The 23,750-nt window shown below is 42.4% G+C and overlaps 1 protein-coding gene across 2 annotated transcripts in view; it reads left to right on the forward strand.

The window, feature by feature from the left end:
- The window catches only part of CHRD (chordin), a 34,070-nt gene extending 11,425 nt beyond the window's left edge, over positions 1-22,645 (forward strand). For both annotated transcript variants that reach the window (XM_068279350.1, XM_068279351.1), the window contains 18 exons: positions 820-916; positions 995-1,136; positions 3,583-3,720; positions 4,201-4,277; positions 4,398-4,545; positions 7,040-7,146; positions 7,228-7,344; positions 9,878-10,034; positions 10,650-10,891; positions 11,909-12,022; positions 12,172-12,378; positions 14,272-14,365; positions 14,967-14,996; positions 15,968-16,065; positions 16,148-16,250; positions 18,876-19,030; positions 19,139-19,238; positions 21,489-22,645. In XM_068279350.1, the coding sequence (XP_068135451.1) occupies positions 820-916; positions 995-1,136; positions 3,583-3,720; positions 4,201-4,277; positions 4,398-4,545; positions 7,040-7,146; positions 7,228-7,344; positions 9,878-10,034; positions 10,650-10,891; positions 11,909-12,022; positions 12,172-12,378; positions 14,272-14,365; positions 14,967-14,996; positions 15,968-16,065; positions 16,148-16,250; positions 18,876-19,030; positions 19,139-19,238; positions 21,489-21,541 (2,179 nt within the window). In that variant the 3' untranslated portion in view covers positions 21,542-22,645. The remainder of the gene's footprint in view (positions 1-819; positions 917-994; positions 1,137-3,582; positions 3,721-4,200; positions 4,278-4,397; positions 4,546-7,039; positions 7,147-7,227; positions 7,345-9,877; positions 10,035-10,649; positions 10,892-11,908; positions 12,023-12,171; positions 12,379-14,271; positions 14,366-14,966; positions 14,997-15,967; positions 16,066-16,147; positions 16,251-18,875; positions 19,031-19,138; positions 19,239-21,488) is intronic.
- The last annotated feature ends 1,105 nt before the right edge of the window (positions 22,646-23,750 follow it).

Consider the following 23,750-nt stretch of genomic DNA (forward strand, 5'->3'; position numbering starts at 1 on the left):
AGGAAGTGTGCATGTAACTTGCAACCATAGTAAGAGTGCACTGTCCACTGTGGAACACTTACTAGAGTTATCATCTATCTGCCTATAGTATAATTTTAGCCCCCTCAGGCTTTTAATCACTGAGGCAACACACTGAAGAGTGACTTATAGCAGACTGACACTTCTACTTAGTGTTTGCTGTCAAGAACTGTGTTTTTAGTGCATTTTTAGATCATGTTTTTTGTACGTGGTGACCCAGTACTTCTACAATAAACTGGCAGAAAGCAGTGAAGGGTGTGGATAAATGAAATAAATAAAAGGGAAGAAGTTTGTTAACATGCTGGAATGTAAATTGTATGAAGTATCACAAATTGTTTTCAGCTACCAATAAATTAGCTAGGTGCTTGTGTACGGCATGTTAGGACTGCCTCTTCTCAGACTCTTTGCAGTGGTGTCCACTCTGTGTGAAACCTCCTGAATGGTGGATGTATATGTGCCCCAAACAACAGGTGATGGGTGATATTAGAACTAAGGTATAAGAAGTGTTTAAAAAGATTTTAAAAAAAGGAGGCACTTGCCATCTGTAATCTCCATGACCTGGTGATGGACACAAAACAGTTTTAGTTGCACAGTAACATGTTTTGGGTTTTTACCCAGGCCCCTTCATCAGGTAGTTGTGTTGTCTAATGGCCTGGTTAAGTACACAAGCCCCTCTATGTATTTCTCATAATTACTGAGCTTGAGTTCCGCCTTGTTTGTGAACCCTCTTGTGCTCTCTGCATATGTGCATATTCATTATTGTTTGTATTTATTATTGTATGTATTTTTTCTTGTTTTTAGGATAGATAGTGTTTCCCGTGTTCGCTTCACAGATTCTGATGAATCTGTGTTATTTGAGCATCCTGTGCACAGGGTGAGGAACCCGGAAGGAGACACAGTAAGTAATGTTCCAGTACCTGTTACTCTGTACTATTCAATACTTTCCTCGTGTCTCACCAATTGGTGTATTTCTTAGATCTGTGGCATTTGGCGGTCATTTCCTCGCTCCTCTCTTCACCTCCTTCGTTTGGGACAAATTCATGTTTCCTTGGTCACCCCAACACTGTCAAAGCCTGACATTTCTGGCAAGATTATCCGACACAAAGCTTTTTTTTCAGGTAAGTCTCTAATCAGAAACAGAAAATAGATAACACGAGATTGGTAAAGGTCTATTGCCACCACAATTGCATGTGTGGGAACATGTTCCACATGACGTTTCTTTTTAAGATCATAGTTTTTCAGAAAAATTGTCATTTCCATTTTGTAAACACACTGGGAGGAATTTGCAGCTGTTTTTGAGCTCATTAGCATATCTATACTTTAAGCTACAGAAGTTTTTCCCCCTCTGAGTAATTGTAAAGTGTAAACATTTTAATCGACAGTACCCATTTATTAAAAAAAAAGAAAAACAACAACACAGTGACTACACTACAACTAGTTCCTTGTCCAAATTTGCAACCTGCGCGGCCAGGAAAGGGAGGCCAGCATGCATGTGTCCCTCCCCTCGCATGTGCCCCTCCCCTCCTGTACCAGACCGGATTATATGCTTTGCAACACTGGGGATTCCTGACAAAGCCTCTTTCCACCTTGCAGAGTATCCCTGAGTTGGGGAAGAGCAAGGGCCTATTCTCCACCTCTTTGTATCCCAAGAATGAGTTGGGGCTAGTACTAAAATGGGTGGGACTTATGGTATAATTTGTAAGAACCTGTTTTTAATAACAGAGCCCCTTGATATTCATTCCTACCCATAGGAATACGTGTATGGTTCATTGTTAACCCCTTTCCTATTCACAAAGTGGTTAAAGTTGAAAAAAAACAACTTTATATATTCCTTTAATGAAAAACAGCAATAAAAGTTTTTAGTAGTGACCCATGCCATCGTGCAATACACAGCTTCCAATTATGGCAATCCGCGCTCTAGAGTTTTCATAAAGTATATTTGCAGTCTTGTAGTTTCAGATGTAAATTGGGAGAGCTGGCTGGCACTCAAAACAATGAAAATTTTAAGTGTGTGGACTGGAATAATGCCTTTCCCAATGCTGTACAATGTGCTCAGGATTGCAGTCTTGGAATTTCAGCAGGAAGCAGCTACTCTCATCTTCTTTAGATGTTGTGATTAATGCCTTAAAGAGAATCTGTATTGTTAAAATCGCACAAAAGTAAACATACAAGTGTGTTAGGGGACATCTCCTATTACCCTCTGACACAATTTCGCCGCTCCTCGCCGCATTAAAAGTGGTTAAAAACAGTTTTAAAAAGTTTGTTTATAAACAAACAATATGGCCACCAAAACAGGAAGTAGGTTGATGTAAAGTATGTCCACACATAGAAAATACATCCATACACAAGCTGGCTGTATACAGCATTCCTTTTGAATCTCAAGAGATCATTTGTGTGTTTCTTTCCCCCTGTTCTCATGCACTGAAGTTTCAGGCTGCTCATTTGTTCCTGCAAACAGCTTTGCCCTTGTCTGTAATTCTTCAGTATGTGAAAGCCCAGCCAGCTCAGAGGACGATTTATCCAGCTTGTAAAAGATAAGAGAGAAGAGAGAAGCTGCTCTAATCCTAAATAACACACAGGCAGTGTGCAGAGAGGGGCCTGGAAGGGGGAGTTTATAGCAGAACCACAACACTGAAGAACTTGGCAGCCTTCCAGACACAGGCCGACAAGTCTGACAGGGGAAAGATACATTGATTTATTACAGAGACAGTGATAGTATAAAGTGCTGCAGTAAGCTAGAACACATTAAAATAGCTTTTGGATCTTGTAGGATGATAAAAAACAGGATGCAATTTTTGTTACGGAGTCTCTTTAAAGAGCAGATTCCTTTCATTGAAACAGGCAGACAGGAGTTTGCGGTTGACATCATCATTTATGTTAATGATTATACCGCCATTGCATTTAATTAGTCCATTTTCAAGCTGCATAAAACTACCATAAATCTGCATCAACTCTGAGTTATTTGCATCACATTGAGCATCCTTATTTAAGATTTTAACAAAGAAAAGAAAGCTTAAAGAGGGACTGCAGTGAAAATAAAGTAATGGAAATAAGTGCTTAATTTTGAATAATTTATAAATGATTTAGTCAATGTTTGCCCATTCTAAAGTTTTTCCTCTCCCTGATTTACATTCTGACATTTATCACAGGAGACATCTTTACTGCTGGCAGGTGGTGTCAGTGGAAGGAGATGCTGCTTTTTTTTTGCCAGTTGGAAACAGCTGTTATTTCCCACAAAGCAACAAGGCTCCCATAGTGTGATGTCAGTACCTAGGTCCTGACATCACACTGTGGGAGGGGTTTCACCACAATATCAGCTATGCAGAGCCCCCTGATGATCCGTTTGAGAAAAGGAATAGATTTCTCATGGGAGAGGGGGTATCAGCTACTGATTGGGATGAAGTTCAATTTTTGGTTACAGTTCCTCTTTAATCTTAGGGTTAGAGTTCCACTTTGATTGCGAAGCGTATTTTAGTGGCATAATAAAAAAAAGTTCTTGGATAGATTGATAGCTTAAAGATGAGACATTCAAGAGGATAATTTTCATTGTTTTGATTTGAACAGAGTCTTTTAGTGCCCTTCTAACACCAGAGAACCCAGAGGAGGGAATGGAACGAGGCCTTGCCATGCTAACGCTTAGTGACGTGGATGACAATCTCCACTTTATTCTCATGCTGAGAGGGATACAAGGAGGAGAACGAGGTAAGAAGTCTAGGCCTATGTAAGAGACATTGTGTACAACAGGCTATTCATTACACTATGAAATGCAGTCAGTGGAATAGGTGCTGAGAAAGTTTAGTATAACTTTATACAGTATTCTTCATTAGTGAGTGCTGTCAGCTGCTGTAGGGTGAGCATTCTTGATACCGCAATCAAAGCTCTATGTCATTTTAGACTGCTGTATCAAGGTCTGGTTCTGCTATGAAAAGTTGGGTGAAACAGAGGAACAAATTGATCACTTACATTGAGAATTCAGTCCAGAACTGAAAAATGTCAGGCAGAGAGAATAGTTGGAAACCAGTGAAAGGTGCGGCTGTAGAATGGCATTTACAGGAACACAAACCAGACAAAAAGGAGAATAAATTGCCATAGGAACAGAAAATCATGAAACTAAAGTGATTAAAATAAGAAAAAATATTAGAGAATAAGTCTTTATTATATTTTTTTTTTTTCCTGTTATAGAAATAATTGCAATAACTGTGCAAATCTTACATCACAATCATGTCATACGAGAGTTCTATGCCAATATTACCGTACAGGTAAGAGATTGTACTTGTCCCCATATGTTGTGTCTATGTAGAATGCTGTAAACCAACTGGGTACTTGTTAACCTCCATAAGTGCATTTTATAATTGATATCCTTCTCATGTCCCTCACAGGATCCAGACTTTGCTGAGGTGTTGCCAGATCTCTCCAGCCGTGAGATGCAGTGGCTTGCTCATGGGCAGCTGAAGATTGCAGTGCAGACTACGGGAAGACATGGACAACGCATATGTGGTGTTATCACTGTCAGGAAGTCTTGTGACAGTAAGTAAAATACTGCAGGCAACAATAGGCTGGTGTGCCAAATTGTTCCGGTGATTGTAGCTGGCTCACTCTGTCACACAGCCCAACCTTGGGGATTAAAGCCATACACAGCTAGATTCTGGCTTGGCAACTGATGTGACTTTATGCATTGGAGGAGGATTTGGGAAACACAGGATCATGGGAATTGAGTAAGCTAAACCCGTCCAATCAAGCTGATTTACTAAGGCTGGAGATCAGTAAAGAAAACTTGAGTGTATAAGTGATCCAGCCAACTTGGACTGTATTTATAAAGTTTTCGTTCATCACCTGGTTTATGTCAGAACATAATGGGATTGTTGAACGGTTAGTGGAATTTAGTTTGCGCTGTTACAGTTACATTCACAAACCCACAGCAAAAACTTAAAAAAGGCCCAGTTCACACTAGCACTAATGCCAGGAATACACGATGCGTTTTTGTGTTCGTTTTTGCCGTCGTTTTCGCTTTCGATAGATTCTACTCTCGATTCACTGCTCGATTCCCCTCTCGATTCCTTATCTTTTCTTATCAATTACATTCACTTGAATGAGGAGAATCGAAACGAAAGTAGAATCGACCAGATCCGACAGGTTGGCATTTATCTATCGAACCCATCTATCTAAAGTAAAAACGTAACGTGTATTCCCAGCATTAAAAACAGTCCAGTCAAGGAACGGAACAGATTGGAACGGATGCGAGCGGATTCAATGTTATCCTATGGATCCGTTCACATTGGTCAGTTTGAACGGATCCATTCCGCACACCCCGCTGAACGGACCGCAAGTTTGGTACTGCAGTGATTTTTCCAGACAGTGGAGCCCAGCTGATCGGAAACGGATGCTGGAGCACTACATGGGAGGCAATAAGACACGGATCGTTAAAACACACTGGCAAAGAACTGGACTGTTTTAGCAAGCAAAAATCTACGTTGGTGATGGGGTTCTGGGGGATAATATGGGGAAACGGAACTGAATGGTAGCCGAATGGAAACGGATGCATTTGAATGGAAAACGGATCTGTTTTCATGGATCTCTTTACTGGAAAGTGCAAGTGTGAACCGGCCCTAAATCCAGGACTGCCTAGATATGTTTAAAAAGCTCTCACTTGTGGGTGCTGCACATAACTACACTCTCACAAACCCTAATTCACTAGGTTTCAGTAACCCCATTATGTTCTGGTGGTTTTGAAATAAGATCCCTAATTTCTGTGCAACATTTTGGCTATAAGAATGCTTCATTTTGGCGATCTGCTTTAGAGGCGATCTGCAGTTAGCGAGGAAAAAATGAATGCAATAATGACGTTACTGCACGTTTTACTGTGATGTCAGTTTTGCATGGGAATTTCCAGGAACCCGATGATTCAATTGTCCCTGCACAGCTGGGCAAATATTAGCTCACCCAGCAGTGTGAGAAAGATCTCTCCCTGATTTAATTAGTGGTTTTAATTGTGGGGAGGTTTCACCGCTACAGTGATGAGGGAAGAGGAGGGAGAAACGTATCACTTGCTTTACCCAGGTGCAAAGTTATATAATTTCTCTCTTTCAATAATTAAAAAAAAAATCAGAGTAGTCCTCCCTCACCAAGCTTTTTAACTCCTCCTCCCCTAGCCCAGTTGGTATCGCCAGAATAGCGGAGCCAGACAGCATCACACAGAGAAGCAGAAATGAATTAAGACATAATGGGGCTCTAGGTAAAGTAGTAGATTTGGGGCCCTCTTGTGTTTTTTTGGTAAGCTGAAGTGAAGAGAGGTCAGAGTAGGTGACTGGTGGGCCCCTTAACACCCAACAGGCCCTAGGCACCTGCCTAGGTTGCCTGGTGGATGAACCTGCTTTGTGGAGAGGACACTGCAGGGGAGTTGAAGACATGTTTTTATTATGTAGATTGTTCTTTTTTTCACTGTATTAAAAAAAAAAAGTAAATACAAATTTGATTAAGTGGTGCATGGTACTGAAGACAGCACTACGACCTTGCTTAGAAATTGCCCAGCATCTTTTGCTAAAATCCTCATGAATTGCCTGAAGCAATTTGTTTAATATGCTGTGTGAGGCCAACCTCGCATACACATGGGGAGCGAGATCTGGGCAATTGAATCGTTTCTTAACCTGGATGTAATGTGGAGGCACCAAAGCACTTGCCTGCACTCAGTCCTTTATCTCATGGAAATGCGTCAGGCATGATGAAATCTTAGAAGACAACCAAAAAATAGACAAATGATGTTACATGCAGCATCCGCCTGAGATGACACTGGCCAAATGTCGAGCATGAATGTAGGTGTGAATACAGAAATCGGTTGTCTTTTTTTTTGTCCCAGGGTGCCTTTCCAGTGTGGATTAAGATTGGCTAGGGATGGGTGCCAAAATTAGAATGGGGAAGAGGTTAGGGCTATGTGTCATGAATGACAATGCTTGGGGTAGATTATGGATTGTAGAGTTAAGTTTACTGCCATTTACATGGTAATCTCTCTTCTCTGTCCATATAGCTTTCCAGAGTGTGTTATCTGGAGGTGATGCCTTGACCCCAACAAAGACTGGATCAGTGGGCTCAGCAACCCTCACACTGCATGAAAATGGGACAGTGGAGTACCAGGTACAGAGCAGAAATTGCCATATATAGTCTCTGTATTTGAATCAGATTCTGTTGATATGTAATACAATCTTTTACTTTCAGCTTCAGATTGTCGGCATTCAGAGTGATGTAACAGCGGTGACTTTGGAGACCAAACCACGAAGGAAAATCAGGAGAAATGTTTTGTATGATCTGACTAAGGACCTCAATAATGGGAAGGTGAGAATTCTGAAATACAGCATAAATGTATAAGAACACAAGTACTCAAGATGAAGGTCATGGTAATACGGCTCCCCCTTAGCCCTGGCAGGTCCCCTGTGACGATGGGGATTCAGTTCCAAGTGAATGTAAAATGGTGACCCTGGGCATTAGTCAACAGATATTTATAAAGGTGCAAAAATAAAGGCAACAAATACATGTTTAGTGAAACTGTCACTGGGTAAATAACATGATCTTATGTAGAGAGGTTATAAAGGTGCTGTCCTGAAGTTCAAAACAGTAATTCATATGACATGAAAATATCCTAAATCCATCAATTATGATTCATTAACTATACATACAAATGCTTCAAAATGTGCTATAGTGCAAACAATCAATTAACCAACAATAAGAAATCAATTCATCAATAGAAATAGTGTCCTAAGATAACTGCAGACAAATAATGCAGCAAACACCATTATACAACTACTTGTAAAATAACACAGTAAAGTGTGCCAGAGCAATAGGGGGAATGAGCTTGCCAATGAATGAAATGCCAAATGCACGGATGTGTAAGCCGTGGAGCCCAAATAAAGCTTTAGTATTTACTTGGTGCATGATTGCTTCCAAAGCTGACAGCCACTCTCTGGCACATCCCCACACCAGGGTAACTGCTGCCGGCAGACGATTTCAGGCGGCAACAGGAGAGTGCCCACTGCCTGAGCCACAGCCAGGAGAGCAGCACCCATTGTATCCAGTTCTGCTCCAGATACAATTCTGATCTTGTTCTTGTTCCTGAAGAGGAAACCTAACATTTTGAAAGCTTGCATAAACCGTGTACAGTTAGTTAGTCATTAAAGGAATTACCTGAATCAACATTTAAAAAAGGCAGGGGGTCACACTTGTCTTTCAGTTTTCTACACTTTGCAGAAAACTGAAAGACAAGTGTGACCCCTGCCTTACAGCAGCTAATGTAATTTATAGAGAAAACTGACAAATTGCGCAAGATGTCAGTTTTTTTTTCTGCATGAGAAATCTGCATTAAAGTGAGACCTTGCTTATTGATTAACATGAGTTCTCAGTTGAAGTCAGTTTTTCTGTGCAGAAAACGCGTACGAAAGCCGGTAAGTGTGACCCCTGCCTAGAGTCTACTTTCCAGCAGGGGGGTTGCTAGGATCCTAAGAGATCCAGGACACTCCAGCTGTAAAATGGGTGTGGCCATGCAACAGAATATGGGTGTGGTCATGGGTGGAGCCAAATTTACATGAGCTTAACAGCGGTCTAAGAAGCCTGCCCAGCAAAATGTTGGATGAAGCCCCGTCTCCATTAATACAAAACAAAAATGCAGCATATCACATTAATAGTCAGTGTCACTTAAACATAACTAGGCAGAGATACCTGGCTTCTGTTCTGGCTAGTCTGGCTTTCTGTTGGGCGGCTGGCCTGCTGCCAATCCCCCCATATCATTCCCTGACCTTCTAGTTGACCCCCTCCCATGCTCCCACAGGCCTTGCAATGAGGCACCACAACTCCCAGCATGCCCCCATAGAAGAACCACAGCTCCCTTCATGCCCCCATAAAGGCATCACAGCGCCTAGCATGGCACCACAGCGCCCAGTATGCCGACGTACAGGCACCACAGCACCCAGCATACCCATGATTGATGCACCACAGCTCCCAGCATGCCCGCCATTAAGGCACCACAGCTGACTCTGCCTGGGAGACATCAGGGGGACCTCAGAATACATCCGGGGCACGTGCCACTGATCTTTGGGGCCAGCAGCAGCCCTGCTTTCCAGTATTAGCACATAATGTACTGTACGTAAGCAAAGAAACACCCGCGTACCCCAAAAGTGTGGGAAGCTGTGAGTGACAGCAATCATGACAGCAATGAGATCTTCAGGATGAGCTACTGGGTTGATTTTTCTGTAAAATGTATGACTCTGCCTCTCGTCATGATGGAAGCAAAGGGACGCTATTCATCAAAGCGTAAATCTGTGTATTTGTGACCTGCTTTTTTTTAAGTATTCTGAGAAATGTTACCCAGTACCCAGGCTGCACAGTAGATGTGAAGCAGTGCAAACTACTGGAAGGAAGGAAACTGTAATAGTTTTAGGCACAGCTGGGGGCAATATTCAGCTGATGAGTCAGGATGTATATGTGAGGAGACCAGGTTAGCCGTACCTCAGGAATTTATAGGTCATGGGAAACTATGTTTGCATTTTGGAATATAAGTATATTGGTGCCATATTAGCTGTAACTCAATCTGGCTGTTAAATAACCTTCTGATTACCACAAGGGTTTTTTTTTTTGGCATTACCGTATTTGTATTTGAAGATGTTTTATGTTAGGCAATATGGTGGAAATCAATAACATACTCTAGTTCAGATACTGGCATTGTGGTGTACCTCACAGCATCCTGCACAGTAGCATTAGTGAAAGTACCTTGTTTTGGATTGCTTTTTTTTGCTTTATTTACCTTTGTAGCTTACGATTATTAAATGTGAAGGTCAATATGATATTTAATCTCAAATTTATTTGCTTCTTTTGATAGGTTTGTGGATGCTGGACAGGTGCTAACGCCCGAGACCTGCACATGTTACTGCAGAGTGAATTGTTCCTGAACGTTGCCACAAAGGATTTCCAGGAAGGAGAACTGAGAGGCCAGATCACACCTTTACTATACAGTGGACTGTGGGTCATGTATGAGGGTAAGTGTGGTTACCACCACAGTGCCCTACAGTGGCGTAGCTTAGGAGCTGTGGGCCCCGATGCAAGTTTTACATTGGGCCCCCCAAACACTCTATACATAACAATTGATACGGCGCACCAAAACCTGCCAATGGCAACTACAGTGTCAGAGGTGCAAGAAGGGAATGGGGAACAGTTTGTTAATGTTTACCACTATTCAAAGGATCTATAGAAGTGATTATTATGAGCACAGGACCAATAGAGAGCTAATACTGCAGTTCAGGGAGGGCCCTTCAGGGCCCCGATGCGGTTGCTACCTCTGCACCCCCTATTGCTACACCCCTGGTGCCCTATTTTCTTTTATCTTTCAGAACTATCAATTTATTCCTTGTTCATTCCACTCTTCAGACACCCTCTCCTCCATCAGTGTCACAGTCTTGCCATGTGACTGCTTTTCTCATCCTCCTGCTTTCAAGTTTCATATTCTCTGTTCCCCACATAAGTGGCTAATGACTAGGAATCTTTCTTATGGAACTGTTTACTTACACATCCTCCTAGTGAGAATATTTCCTGTCTTTACGTTCAGTTGAATTTCTGCTAGACATTTTTTCTCACTTATCTCTTTCTTTCTACAGAACATCCAATACCACTGGCGGGAATGTTTGTGTCACCACCTCTCCAGACAGGATCGGCAGGTCATGCTTGGGTATCACTGGATGAGCACTGCCACCTGCACTACCAGATAGTGGTGACTGGTCTGGGACGGGCAGAGGATGCCGCCCTGCATGCACATCTCCTTGGCATTGCTGAACTGGGAGAAGTCAGTGATAGCTCACATGGACATAAGAGGATGTTGAAAGGCTTCTATGGGTCAGAGGTGAGTTGGGAGGCTGCTGGGTGGGTAAGGGGACTACATTGTATTTATCACCTCTGGGAGGCTACGAAACTAAAAACAGTAAAACAATAGTCTTATGTATCTTGCTGTTACAAACAGTGGTGACCAGGATGCCTGACCTTATACATAAGACGCACTTCATTTACGTGTAGTTGGTCTGCAGATTGGTCAGATTCATACTGCTCGCTCTTACTAGCCACCAGGTACATATGTTTTTTTACATTGCTCTTCAAGACACCCACTACTGACCCAATTGTCGGTTGTGGGATGGCCAGGTGTAGATAACCTAGTTACCAATAGACGCCAGGTATTATAGTACTGAGTTTCCCTCTAGTGTTCTTTGCTCATGACCATAGCAGACATTTGTTTGACACACTTTTTCATATTATGAGCATTCACTTTTTTTCTACACTGGACATACTCTTTATTGTCATGGCTATGTATTCACCCTTTCTCTATTAATTATTCTGTGGATAATCCCCTAATACTAGTTTGGGCTTTTGGGCTCTTTTAGTCTCCTATACTCTCCTTGTGGTTTTGGTCACCCCAAGCTACTTGGTTACTGTGTCCCCCAATACTAAATGTACTGTACATATCTTGCTTTCCATGACTGGGAGAGTATTTTACTCATATCTGGGAACTGGTTTTGATATATGGTGATTGCATTTTGACTCATATGGTTTATTCGCCTGTTGTTTAGGATTGTGATAAGTATTATATTTGTATATACTGTATCCTGCTGGTTAAATCTGGTATTGACATCCCTACTATTTTCTACCCCATGCCTTCTAAGGTTTATTTTTGAATCTAGTTGTTCATATAAAGTATTCAGTGCACTCTTCTTATCATTATGATTGCTGCTGTTTACTTTTTAGTTTTTTCGCCAAGTTGTTACATTTGCCTACAGTAAGACTTTAAAGTGGAGAAATTTGTATATGGAATGTAATCTTAATTTAGAACATGAATGACTGCTTACTACTTTGTTTTTATTTTTAATAGGCTCAGGGCAGTGTGAAGGACCTTGATCTTGAACTTTTTAGGCATTTGAACAGTGGCACTGCCTACATCCAAGTGAGCACAAAACTTAACGAACGTGGAGAGATCCGTGGTCCGGTGAGTGTAACCCACTAGTTATGCACTGCTGGTTCCATACTGTTATGTTCCTTCAGGTTTTAAATCAACTGACATTTGGAATACATTATGCAGCTGTCATACTAACAGAATGACTTCATGAGTAATGTTCAATACTTTTTTTTAACCAGCTACATATTCCAAACTCATGTGAATCTGGTGTAACGCAATTGTCACCTGAGGACTTGGAATATGAACCCGTTGAGAAGAGCACCCAAGATCACTCAGAGGAAGTTATCAAAGAACCTACATCTTGTTTCTTTGAAGGAAAACGAAGAGTTCATGGAGCTCGATGGGCACCTGACTATGACAAGAAGTGTTCAGTATGCACTTGTGAGGTAAGATAAGCCCTATTGTGTGTGTGGTTGGTGTGGTTGACAACAGCCCATTTTGTAGTGTAGAAAAATTGAGAAGGTGGCCATACACGCATAGATTTTTCAAACAGATTCATCTCTGATCTGAATCTGATCACAGAAGGATCAATTCCCCCATACACGGCTCACAGATTTTCAATAGTAGTACTTGCTTAGTACATACTTCGTAAAACTTGCAAAGATACCAGGCCACCTAGAGGAGCATCCAGGAGGAGGCGGAGGACGGCGAGGGGCCATTTAACCTGAAGGGGACTGAGGGAAGCCCAGGCATATATAAAAAAAAAATTTCTATTCATCTCAGATATTATTTAAAAACGGATACATTTTAATTGATCAGTTGTCCTGCAGTACTGCATTTGGAAAAAAGGTGGTGGAGGAGGTAAGTATAGATCTATTTTTGAAATAACACAAAGGTGGGAATGCAACTAACTAGATAGATGATGGATAATGGTCAGGCGTACGTTAAAAAAGGGCGCCGGGAAAAAAGGGCGCAGGGTTTTAAACGATAAGCATGAATAACGTTTAAAAAAAATTGTGCTATATTTTGTTTAAAAATAATGTTTTATAAAGTTATAAATCATTAAATAATGTGTATGAAATCGGCAATTGTAAAAACGTTAATCTTCCCTGTTTAAAAAGTAAAATGTATAATAACGTTTTATAAAAGATTAATAAGAATTTTACTAAAACTATACCTAACCCTACTCTCACACAGAACCCTCCCTGTACCTACCCCTAACCCCTAGACCCCCCTGGTGGTGCCTAAACCTAAGACCCCCCTGGTGGTGCCTAAACCTAAGACCTCCCTGGTGGTGCCTAAACCTAAGACCCCCTTGGTGGTGCCTAAACCTAAGACCCCCCTGGTGGTGCCTAAACCTAAGACCCCCCTGGTGGTGCCTAAACCTAAGACGCCCCTGGTGGTGCCTAAACCTAAGACCCCCCTGTGATAAGCATTAATAACATTTTAAAAAAGTATTGTGCTGTTTTTCGCTTAAAAATAATGTTTTAAAAAAATATTGTACTGTTTTCCGTTTAAAAATAATGTTTAAAAAATTATAAATCATTAAATAATCTGTAATCATGAGAAGCAGTTATAAAACATTAAAAATCTCCGGGCGCCGCTTGTAAAACGTTATTTTTCTCTGGCGCCCTTTTTTCCTGTTGGGCGCCCATTAAACGATATTTATTATGGGAGTGAATGGCGGCGCCCTTTTTGTCCACCTGCCTCATGCGCCCAAATTTCCTGCTTCCAATGGTCAGTGGGAAGCTAATAATTTTGAGTAGATGTACATTTTATGGCAATGTATACACCTTGAAACTGAACTAAACAAAATTATCAGCTACTGCATTTGATCGGTCCAATTCCAAGCTGCATAATTTGCATACAGTTAACATGGAATTAAAAGAAAAATGATGTCCTATTGAACTTTTCATTACTTCCCTGCTATCATAAGTGTTTGCTTATATGGCCTTTGGCTTATATGGCCTGTAGTTAGGAAAGCTGCTGCTGACTACTCCTGAAAAAGCAATGGTGTATTAACCCTTGCAATAAAAAAATAAAAAGGGAACAGCGCCAAGCTCTAAGTAGTATTAATGCTATATGTACACAACTTTATCTCATCTAGGGCCTGATGCACAATTGTCATGTGCAGGAACCGTATCCCGGGAACACCCCCCCAACACACACACACACACACGCACGCACGCACTCACGCACACACACACACACACACACACACACACTCTCTCTCTCTCTCTCTCTCTCTCTCTCTCTCTCTCTCTCTCTCTCTTTCTCTCTCTCTCTCTCTCTCTCTCTCTCTCATATTTCATTTGTTAATTGTTTATTCTCTCTTTCAGAAACAAACACCGACCTGTGAGCCTATTGTGTGCCAGCCTCTGAACTGTACCCAAACTGTGCAGCTGCCTGACCAGTGCTGTCCAGTGTGCAAGGGTAAGTTATGACCTGCTAGAGGGATGAAATGTCACATGTTTCTCTAGGTGTGTTAATGTACAGGAGAGAGGAATGGTTCTATGCAGCTTTGCTGTTACTGAGTTCATTGGGTCAAATAACTAGTATACAGATTAGACATTCTACAGTGGCTAGATAGAGTACTAGTGGCTGAATAGAGTTCGAACCCTGGCTAGGGTCTGTACCTATTTAGTAAGGAGTTCAAGGCAAGACTCCCTAACACTGCAGGGTGGCCTCTTGAGCACGTCCCCCAGTGGCTGCAACTCTTGAGCGCTTTGAGTCCGACAGGAGAAAAGCACTATACAAATGTTCGGATGATTATTTTTATTACAAAGATCAAAGCAAGCCCAAAATGACCACTTGGTGATTGCTGCAGCCGACACCAAATGCACCAGCTGCTCCAGTTATGTACAAGTCTGGTACAGACATTCAGTACTTGTTATCCATCATGCAAGGGGGGAGGGGGGGGGGGGGGTTAAGTCAGGTTCACTTTAAAGATTGTTGTTAGAATCTATTCTCAGTCTACTTATCACTGGTCCTTCTTAGTTTTTGTTAAATGCTTCAACATTTTGCTTTCTTTCAGAGAAGAAACATAGTGGACAGCACAGTGATGGTAAGAAGAGTTTAATTTATTTATTTTCCTAAACGCACACTACAGTTTTCCCTCATTCTACATGATGTAAATAGGCCTATTTTACTAAGTCTCTCCTAAACTGGGATCATTGAAAAATAAAGGAGAACATACTTTATGTGATACTGCAGACCTGACCTCCTCAGCAAAGGGAATCCAGCCCTGGCTCCCCCAAGAATATCCTTCTTGGTGCACATACCCATGTGGCGGAAACAGCCAAGCCCCATCCGGCGCTGCTCTACTGTGCCACTTTAATTATTATTGCTTATGTTGGCTTGGGGGTCACAGTGCCAGAACAAGCTACTTGAGAAGGATGACCGGGGGATGGGGTGTCAGGTGGTACTTACCTTGGGAGGGGGAAGCCTCTGGATCCTAATGAGGCTTCCCCCTCCCAAGCTAAGTAAGCCCCAGGGGCACTTTCCTCCCCCTACAGGTTAACTTTAAGAAAACGCTCCAGAGACAGGTGAATGCTTATTACTGTAGTCACTCAACTGCTTATTCACTTACCTTTCAGCAACCTTAAGAGTCCTTTACACTTGTTGTGATGTGATTTGTATGCAACATATTGGCTGCAGCACTGCATCGCACCATTACATACAGTTTAATATATGAGGCAGATTGCGTTGACAGGGAAATTGGAGGCACACCCTTCAGTCACGTTTATCTGACGATGAACATGCTAATTGCGGTTCCCCTTTTCCACCAATGCAATTAGACTCACAGCAATTCGGGAAAGCGCTGCATGCTGCATTTTTCATGCACTTGGGATTGATTGCTATTAGCAACCAATCCCAAGTGCTGCAACATCGTGGGAAAATGCACTTTTTAAATGAAGATAATTTTTGGTAGAAAAGGGCACTTATAGTCTCCTGCAGACTCTACCCAGGAGATGCCTAAGTAAATCAGGCTCTTAGTTATTTTGTGAACTCAGATTGTCTTTTTGTTTCCCTTAGGATGCTTTTTCAGTGGAAAATGGAGAGATGCTGGGACACGCTGGCATCCAGAAATTTTCCCTTTTGGTGTAGTTTCATGTGCACTGTGTTCCTGCAAGGTGAGATTTACAGAGATGTCCTAGCAGCAGATAACTGGGAATGGCTCATTACAATGCACTCACCCATGTCTTTGTCTATTAGAGTTCTGCACAAGGGCTCCACTGTGAGAGAGAGGAGTGTCCGGAACTTACCTGTGCCAAACCATACCGTGAAAATCCAATGGACTGCTGCAAGAAATGTCCAGGTGAGAGGAAATCACTGACTGGGGTTGTTCAGTTGTTTATACTGCATATAAATGACTGGAAAATGATGAGAGAGATCGTACAGGGTTTTGTCTTCTACATCCCAGTCAAATGGGCTGCTCCTGCCCAGAGACAGATATATCACTGAAATGTCTCAAGACTGGATCTTGCTGCTTTAGTCTTGTTGTGAGCTGCTTTGGATCACATAATGGAGCATTACTGTTTCTGCTTCTATTGCCAGCTCACAATTGGCTGAAAGTCTTGTGAAGTAGTTAGATTTATATGGTCCTACAGTCCCCCTAGAACAGTGATGGCTAACCTTGGCACTCCAGCTGTGGTGGAACTACAAGTCCCATGAGGCATTGCAATACTCTGACAGCTCTAAGCATAACTCGGGGAGAGGCATGATGGGATTTGTAGTTTTGTCACAGCTGGAGTGCCAAGGTTAGCCATCACTGCCCTAGAATATTTGTGAAGTGCATGCAGCTTCTTAGGACTTTAGGTGGGCCTGCTGTCCCCATCTTCTACAATTATTATATAGGAGCTCTATTGGCTCACATCCCCCCTACCCAGGCAAGTAATTATTCTCCCTTATGGACAGACCCATGACGCCAGGTGACGCCACTTTCTCAGGCGGCATCAGCGTCAGGGCGGCATCCCCCCCGTCCTAGGGTCCCCCTCTGGTGCTATCCACAATGCAGAACAGCAGCGGCAAGCCACTTACATGACAACCAGAAGGGCAGATCACAGGGAGACCCGGCAGGTGCAGGCACATCAAAGGGGAGACCTACCGGCGTCTGCAAGCACATGAGTGCCTTGCCGCTGCTGCTCTGCATGGAGGGGAGCACCGGAGGGGCACCCTGGGGGAGGAGAGAAATCAGGCCCCCCTCCAGCAAACAGCTGCCCACCCCCTTTCCTCTGCTATGCGAGCGATCATTGGGGGGGGGGGAGCACATGCTCCAGTTTGCTTCAGGCAGCAAAAAGTCAGCCCTGCTTATGGGTGGCCATACATTCCTCTCTCCTACTGTTTATCCTTTTAATTTAGAATTCCTGGTGTGGTCCTCTCTTCGCAATTTGTCTCAGGTTGCCATGCCATCGCCAAACTTTCTCCATACTTTGTGGCTTTGGAAACGCTACATTTTCAGTAATCTTCAAGCCTTACCTTGGTGTAAAGCGGTGGTCCTCAAACTAAGGCCCGCGGGCCGAATGTGGCTCCCTGAGGCTTTTTTACCGGCCCCCCACAGTGCTGCAGGCTTTAGCAGGCCATTGGGTGACATTGTGGCTCACATATGACTTGCTATGTTAGGGTCACGATATCTGCGCTGTGTTGGGGGGGGGGATACTATCTGCACATGCTCTGTTGGGGGGCATAACATCTGCTCTGGTTAAATGGGAAACTTGAGGGTTGTCCATGTTAATAAGCACTGTCTACAATACCTAGGCTCAAAGTTATGCTTTTCTTCATCATTTCATGTATACTCCGGCCCCCCAGTAGTCTGAAGTATGCTGTTGACCTGGCCCTTGACCGAAAAAGTTTGGGGACCCCTGGTGTAAAGAGTATCCACTTGAGGGTGGTATTATCACTTACCTTACTGAGCTTCTAGCTTGCCATCCTCAACAAAACATGACTCTTACCCTGATTAAGTGGGAAGGCAAGCTTGAAATCCAGCTAACCCCAGGAAGATGGAAACATTGTTTTGAAACCCTCATGAAGGGTAGCCTTTATTATTCAATCTTAGAAACAAACATCAAGCTTCTCCATAGGGCATACCTAACCCCTGCTAGACTTTCCAAAATGTACCCTCTGATTTCTGGTCTTTGTTTTGCGGATGGGGTTCTAGGGGCTCTCCCTTTCATATGTGGTGGGGATGGCCCCAGATTGATAGTTTAATTGCTTTGGTTCTCCACATAGCTCTCAGCAAAGACCCCTCTGTTTTACATCTGGGTAACAAGCATAGTTGCCTACATCACCCAGCCCACAAATTGGCCCAGCATATTGCAAATTGTGGTTAGTCATATTTGGCATCATGTGGGAAAGATTCTATATTAAACATTGATCATGTGATTACCAGAGTCCACCGACTTATGTAACATGAGCGGATGATTGCAATAGTGGAGGACCGAATGCCTCAGTTCTCTAAGACATGGTTCCCATGGGTCGCCTATGCGCATAAATCAGGGCTACAGTATCTAGCATTTTTAGTTATATTTGTGTTCCAGACTATCACTCAGGAGTGCTTTACTCTTTTCATCTTTTGCTATGCATTTCCTATTGTGTGCAATATTACTTGACATATATCTCCTCTCATATTGAGCCCCATGATGTACTTTGTTATAACCTGTAATCATTTCTCTTTTGGCTGTTTGCTGGTCTTTATGTTCTTTTATTTGAGTTTAATTACCCTATGTGCAATTACTTTTGTCCCTGCGTAGGGACATTTATTATAACTCTAATAAAAACTTTTGAAACTAATAGAAATTTAAAATACACTTTTGACACAATGGTTTAAAAAACTCAGCTTTAGCTGATTGCTAGAAATGTCCATGACTTCATTAAATGCATTTCATTCTCATTTTTACTACCTGGAATAAATATGACTTATACAGTAAATTGTTCTCTCTTGCAGCTGAGGAACCAAACCCCTTATATATGGCAGACAGAATGCAATCTGATGAACCCCGGCATTGCAAAATTATGAGTCGGCTGTATGGAAACAATGAAGAGTGGCACCCAACAGTTGTAGACCATGGAACGGTGAAATGTTTGACCTGTGTTTGTACGGTAAGTGACATGTATAATATAGGCTGTTGGGAGGAGGATGGAAAAAAGGCAATAAAATGTTTATCATGATTAAATGCCAGATGTAAATATTAATGTGTATCTTCATAGGATGGTGTTCCTAAGTGTCATAAACAGAAATGGAAGTGCAGTCACCCAGAATGCCGTGGTAATAGAAGGTTTACCAAATATTGCTGCCGCGATTGCGAAGGTGAGTGCCGCCCACCCAACATATCCTGTTGATGTTAATTCTTCACAATGCATACACATATTTTACAAAGTATTTAGCCGTCCACAAGGTCAGATTTATATTTTTCACACCCCTTGTCCAACTTTCTTGCGGCAACGCTTTCATGTGCATTAGCCCCCTCCCATTCCATGTTCAGCCCCGTCTTCCACATGTAACATCCATGTACAGTAGCCCCTTTTCTTCATATACAGCTCCATTGAGCATCAGCTCCCCTCTTCCATGTGTTGCTTCCTGTTTGCAGCCTCCCTATTACACCTGTAGCCTCTTCTTCAATATGCAGCAACTTTGTCCATGTTCAACCTCCCCTTAAACAACAGCCACCCAAGGCCCAGGTCTTTGTGGGCTTTCCAAGCAAGTGAAGTGTTAGTCAAGAAGCAGAAATGCAAACTCACCTGATACCTTTAATGACTAGCTGTACATGGTTTATTACAAGCTTTCGAAATGTTAAGTTTCTTCTTTAGGCATTATACAGAACTGTATCAGCCTGAAGAAGCGACTAAACATTTTGAAAGTTTGCAGTAAACCATGTACAGTTAGTCATTAAAGGTATCACCGGGATCAATGCTTGTTGGTCTGATGTCTGCATGTGGGCTTTCCAGAAACCTAGCCCTGTAACATTGCTGCCAGCCAGGAGTGTAACTAGACTTAACAGGCCCACCTGCAAAAATGATAGCATGGGGCCCCCTTGGTACCCAAACTTCATGCAGGTAATGTGATTGGGAGCCAGCAAATGGCAGCAGAGAGTGTTCTGCTGTGAAGCAGCAACTGAAAGCAGGAAAAAATTACACATGCACCTGCACACAGTTTTTGTGAGTGAACTGGGAGGTTTTTTTTTATTACTAACTGGCTGCACTTGTGGTTGGGGAGAGGGAGGAGGAGGGGCCCCCAAAGCCTCTGGGCCCCCCTGCGATGGCAGGGGTCGCAGGGGTGATTGCTATGCCCATGCTGCCAGCAACAAGTGTTATGGGAAACACGGCTACTAAGCTCTAGCAGGACTCTAAAGATGGCAGGAATTCCAGATATGTAAAGCTTGGTAACTCCATAACATGTGGTCTTTTCTGCAGCCTCTGCACAAATACAGAGGAGTGAGAAAATGTATGCAGTGTTCTCCCCAGAAGTTTTTTCCAGCTGGGTGGCATGAAAAAGTAGGCGGGTGGGGTGCGACAGTGGGATGAAGGGCCAGCAGGACTCTGCTTACAGCATAGGAGGAGGTGAACTGATGACAGCCAGGTGCTTCACCAAAAAGAGCCTGGGGAGAACACTGTGTATGTGAGATATGGGAACAAGCCAGTCCGTGAGCCTTTTCCTGGTCAGATACTGAATCTTTGAAAACACTATTCTTATTACTACCACACACTAGGGATGGCAATGCTTAGGAGAACTCATGGAGAAGCATGTGATCAGTTTGATCAGCTGATAGATTTATAAGGTTCTGATTTGCTGCGATGACTTCCTGGTTCAGCACATGATCATGACTAGCAAAACAGAGTCTTACAAATCAATCAGCTGATCAAACTGATGACATGCTCTCCATGAGTCCTCCTAAGCATTGCCATCCCTACCACCCACCCTCCACCCAACCAAGCAGGTTAAGTATAAGGGCTAGTGCACACCAAAATCGCAATTAGAATCGCTAGCGATTTGCAATTGCCATATTGTAAAGCGATTTTTGAACTAATAAACATTTTTGAACATTTATTCAAACTGAATCGCTCCAAAAAATGCTACCCACCACTGTGTCCCCACTTACTGGCTGCCTCTTCCTCCTCTTTAACTTCCGCTAGGGCTTACTTTCAGGGTAGGGCTTATATTTGAAGCATGTGCAAAATTTAGGCTAGGGCTTATTTTCAGGGTAGGTCTTATTTTCAGGGAAATGAGGGTACATACAGCACGTTTGCGATTTAAAAAAAAACCAACTTGCTGCTGTGGGAACACCCTTATAGGGTTACATTATCCAAGTGGTTTTCAAAGCGCTGGCCATTTGAAAAACGCACAGAAGTGCTCTTGGTGTGCACCAGCCCGTAGAGATGAAAATATAAGCATTGGTATTCACAAAGGCCTTGTTTTTAAAGATTATTGTTGTAGGCAAGTGCGTCAGTCTGTCTAAAAACTATGCCATCTTGCACTGAGTACAATTTTTGTCAAAAACTGTACATAGAAATATCTCTTTTACATCTGATGTATCTAATGAATTTGTTTCTGGTATAAAAGGCAGCCATTATGAACATGAGAAGACTAAACCCGAGGAGCATGAAAGCCATTAACATGCAAGAAAAAGATATGGAGGATCGCTACATGGATTATACTGAAAAATAAAGTTTTCAGAAAAATGATAAGACCCTCCGATTAAATATCACCTCAATGGCTATTTCACAAGGGGCTTTCAGACACTGCAATGTCAACTCTACTATGCCTTCCCACGCAACATCTCAAGACAACTTAAGGACTCTGAAGTAATAACCCTCTTTTTCAGCAAACACCTTACGTTTGCAAGAACTCTGTGGAGGAATTATGTATCTTTTTGTCATACTGTATCCTTCCTGCCTCAAGCAATATCAAAGACCACAGGACTTTCTGTGCTGACATGAGTTCCTCAGGACAGCTGCAGTACTTAGTGATGCCACATCTGTCTTAATACACCTGCAGAACTGTGATGTTATGACTTCTGTACTCTGACAGCTGCAGGGCTGTGATATCATTCATTTTGACCAGTGAGCTACACCATTTAAGAATAACAGCTGGACAATGATATCATAACACAAATTATTTTGTCTCTTATCACTGTGAGGACAAGGAGTGTGCAAAGTGTCACTCAAAGTATTATATGTGACACTGTCAGACTCCTCCACAAATGTTCTTCTGATTTGACGAGAGCATCTCCTTGTCCAGCTACTCCCAGGACTCAGACATTGCATGTACATACAATGAGCGGGGATTTGTTGCACCTTTATGGGAGATGCTTAAGAGCATATATGTGCAATGTGCAGCAGGCAGTGACATGGAATAGTATGCAGGCCTGCATGAAGAATGATTGTATGATAGACAAGGATTGCACTGTAGATGTGAGGACTGTGTGTGCAAACATAGACATGCTTACCATGGATATGCCAGACAAATGTATGAACATACATGCACACACTTTGCAAAGCTTCACAAGAATTTTTCTAAATTGTGTTTTGTTATTTATAGTGTTTTCAGTGGATGGAGCCACCACGCAAGTTAATTATTTGGATTGTATTTATTGAACGGAAATAAACTGCAGAATATTGCCAAACAGTACAGTACAGCTTTCAATGTGGTATCACTGAAATTCAATGACCTGTTCTTATTATAATTTTTTTAATTAAAACCTGTAAGTGTACCTGAAATATTTCTGTTTCCATAGTGTCCTTTGCTGCCTGACCCTGATTCATGTATGAAGGCTCTCTTAGGTGGGGGAGTCAGAGACACACACTGTATATTCACCTCTGACTGCGTTATCTCCTGTGTGTCTTTACCTCCGCTGCATTCATTCATGCAATGACTTATAGAATGGGACTGCTAGCTTTCACTGCTTAATGAGTCAGTAAGAGGGTGATTTGAAAATAAAACCATGAGGGGAGGAGGGCAGGGAAATATGGAGCACTGAAGAGATCTAAAGACCATCATAAACAGAAGCATTGCTGTGCTTACTAAGGTCAAACAACAGTAATGCTGTCATAGCTAAATCTATTTGGAAAGTAGTTTTCTTAGACAAGACAAACCCCATTTAAATTGTGCTTTTCTCCTGGCAGACTCAAAGCACTTGACCTGCAGCCACTAGGATGTGCTCAATAGGCAGTAGCAGTGTTAGGGAGTCTAGCCCAAGGACTCCTTACTGAATAGGTGCTGACTTACTGAACAAGAGCCAAGATTTTAACCCAGGTCCCCTGTGTCAGAGGCAGAGGCCTTAACCATTACACTATCCAGCCACTTCTTAAGCTGGATACGTGCAATGCGTACCATGTAAGAACAGAATGACAACAGAGGGGAAAAGTTGAAAAGTCGAACATACAGATAATGATGTATGCTTTACTGTAACTGTACACACGCCCGTTGTCTGGTATAACACAGCATGGCTCGCCTTATGCCAATGAATACACACTGCTAACATGACAATGTAAACATACCATTGTAATATAATTGCATCACATTACCAATGTCATTATAGTGTCCAACACAGTGCCCCACCTCTGGTCCCTTACCTCCAAAGTTTGGATGTAGCCTTACTCTGGAGGTAAGGTGAGCAGAAAGAACACTTTGGGAAACTGTCTATACAAAGTTGGCATTGCAGTTTTATCAACTTGACAAAGAGCTTGATTGTTCAAAACAGTGGTCTGTCGTTGTACCTTCTGCTGTATTTGATGTAACCAATAAAGAAGCTATATATTTACAGCAGTGGTGCCTGCACGACTTGATTCCTGCATCTACAACTCCAGTGGTGTGGAAGGCCGT

Source organism: Hyperolius riggenbachi, chromosome 4 (genome assembly GCF_040937935.1).
Source record: "Hyperolius riggenbachi isolate aHypRig1 chromosome 4, aHypRig1.pri, whole genome shotgun sequence".
Taxonomy (NCBI): domain Eukaryota; kingdom Metazoa; phylum Chordata; class Amphibia; order Anura; family Hyperoliidae; genus Hyperolius; species Hyperolius riggenbachi.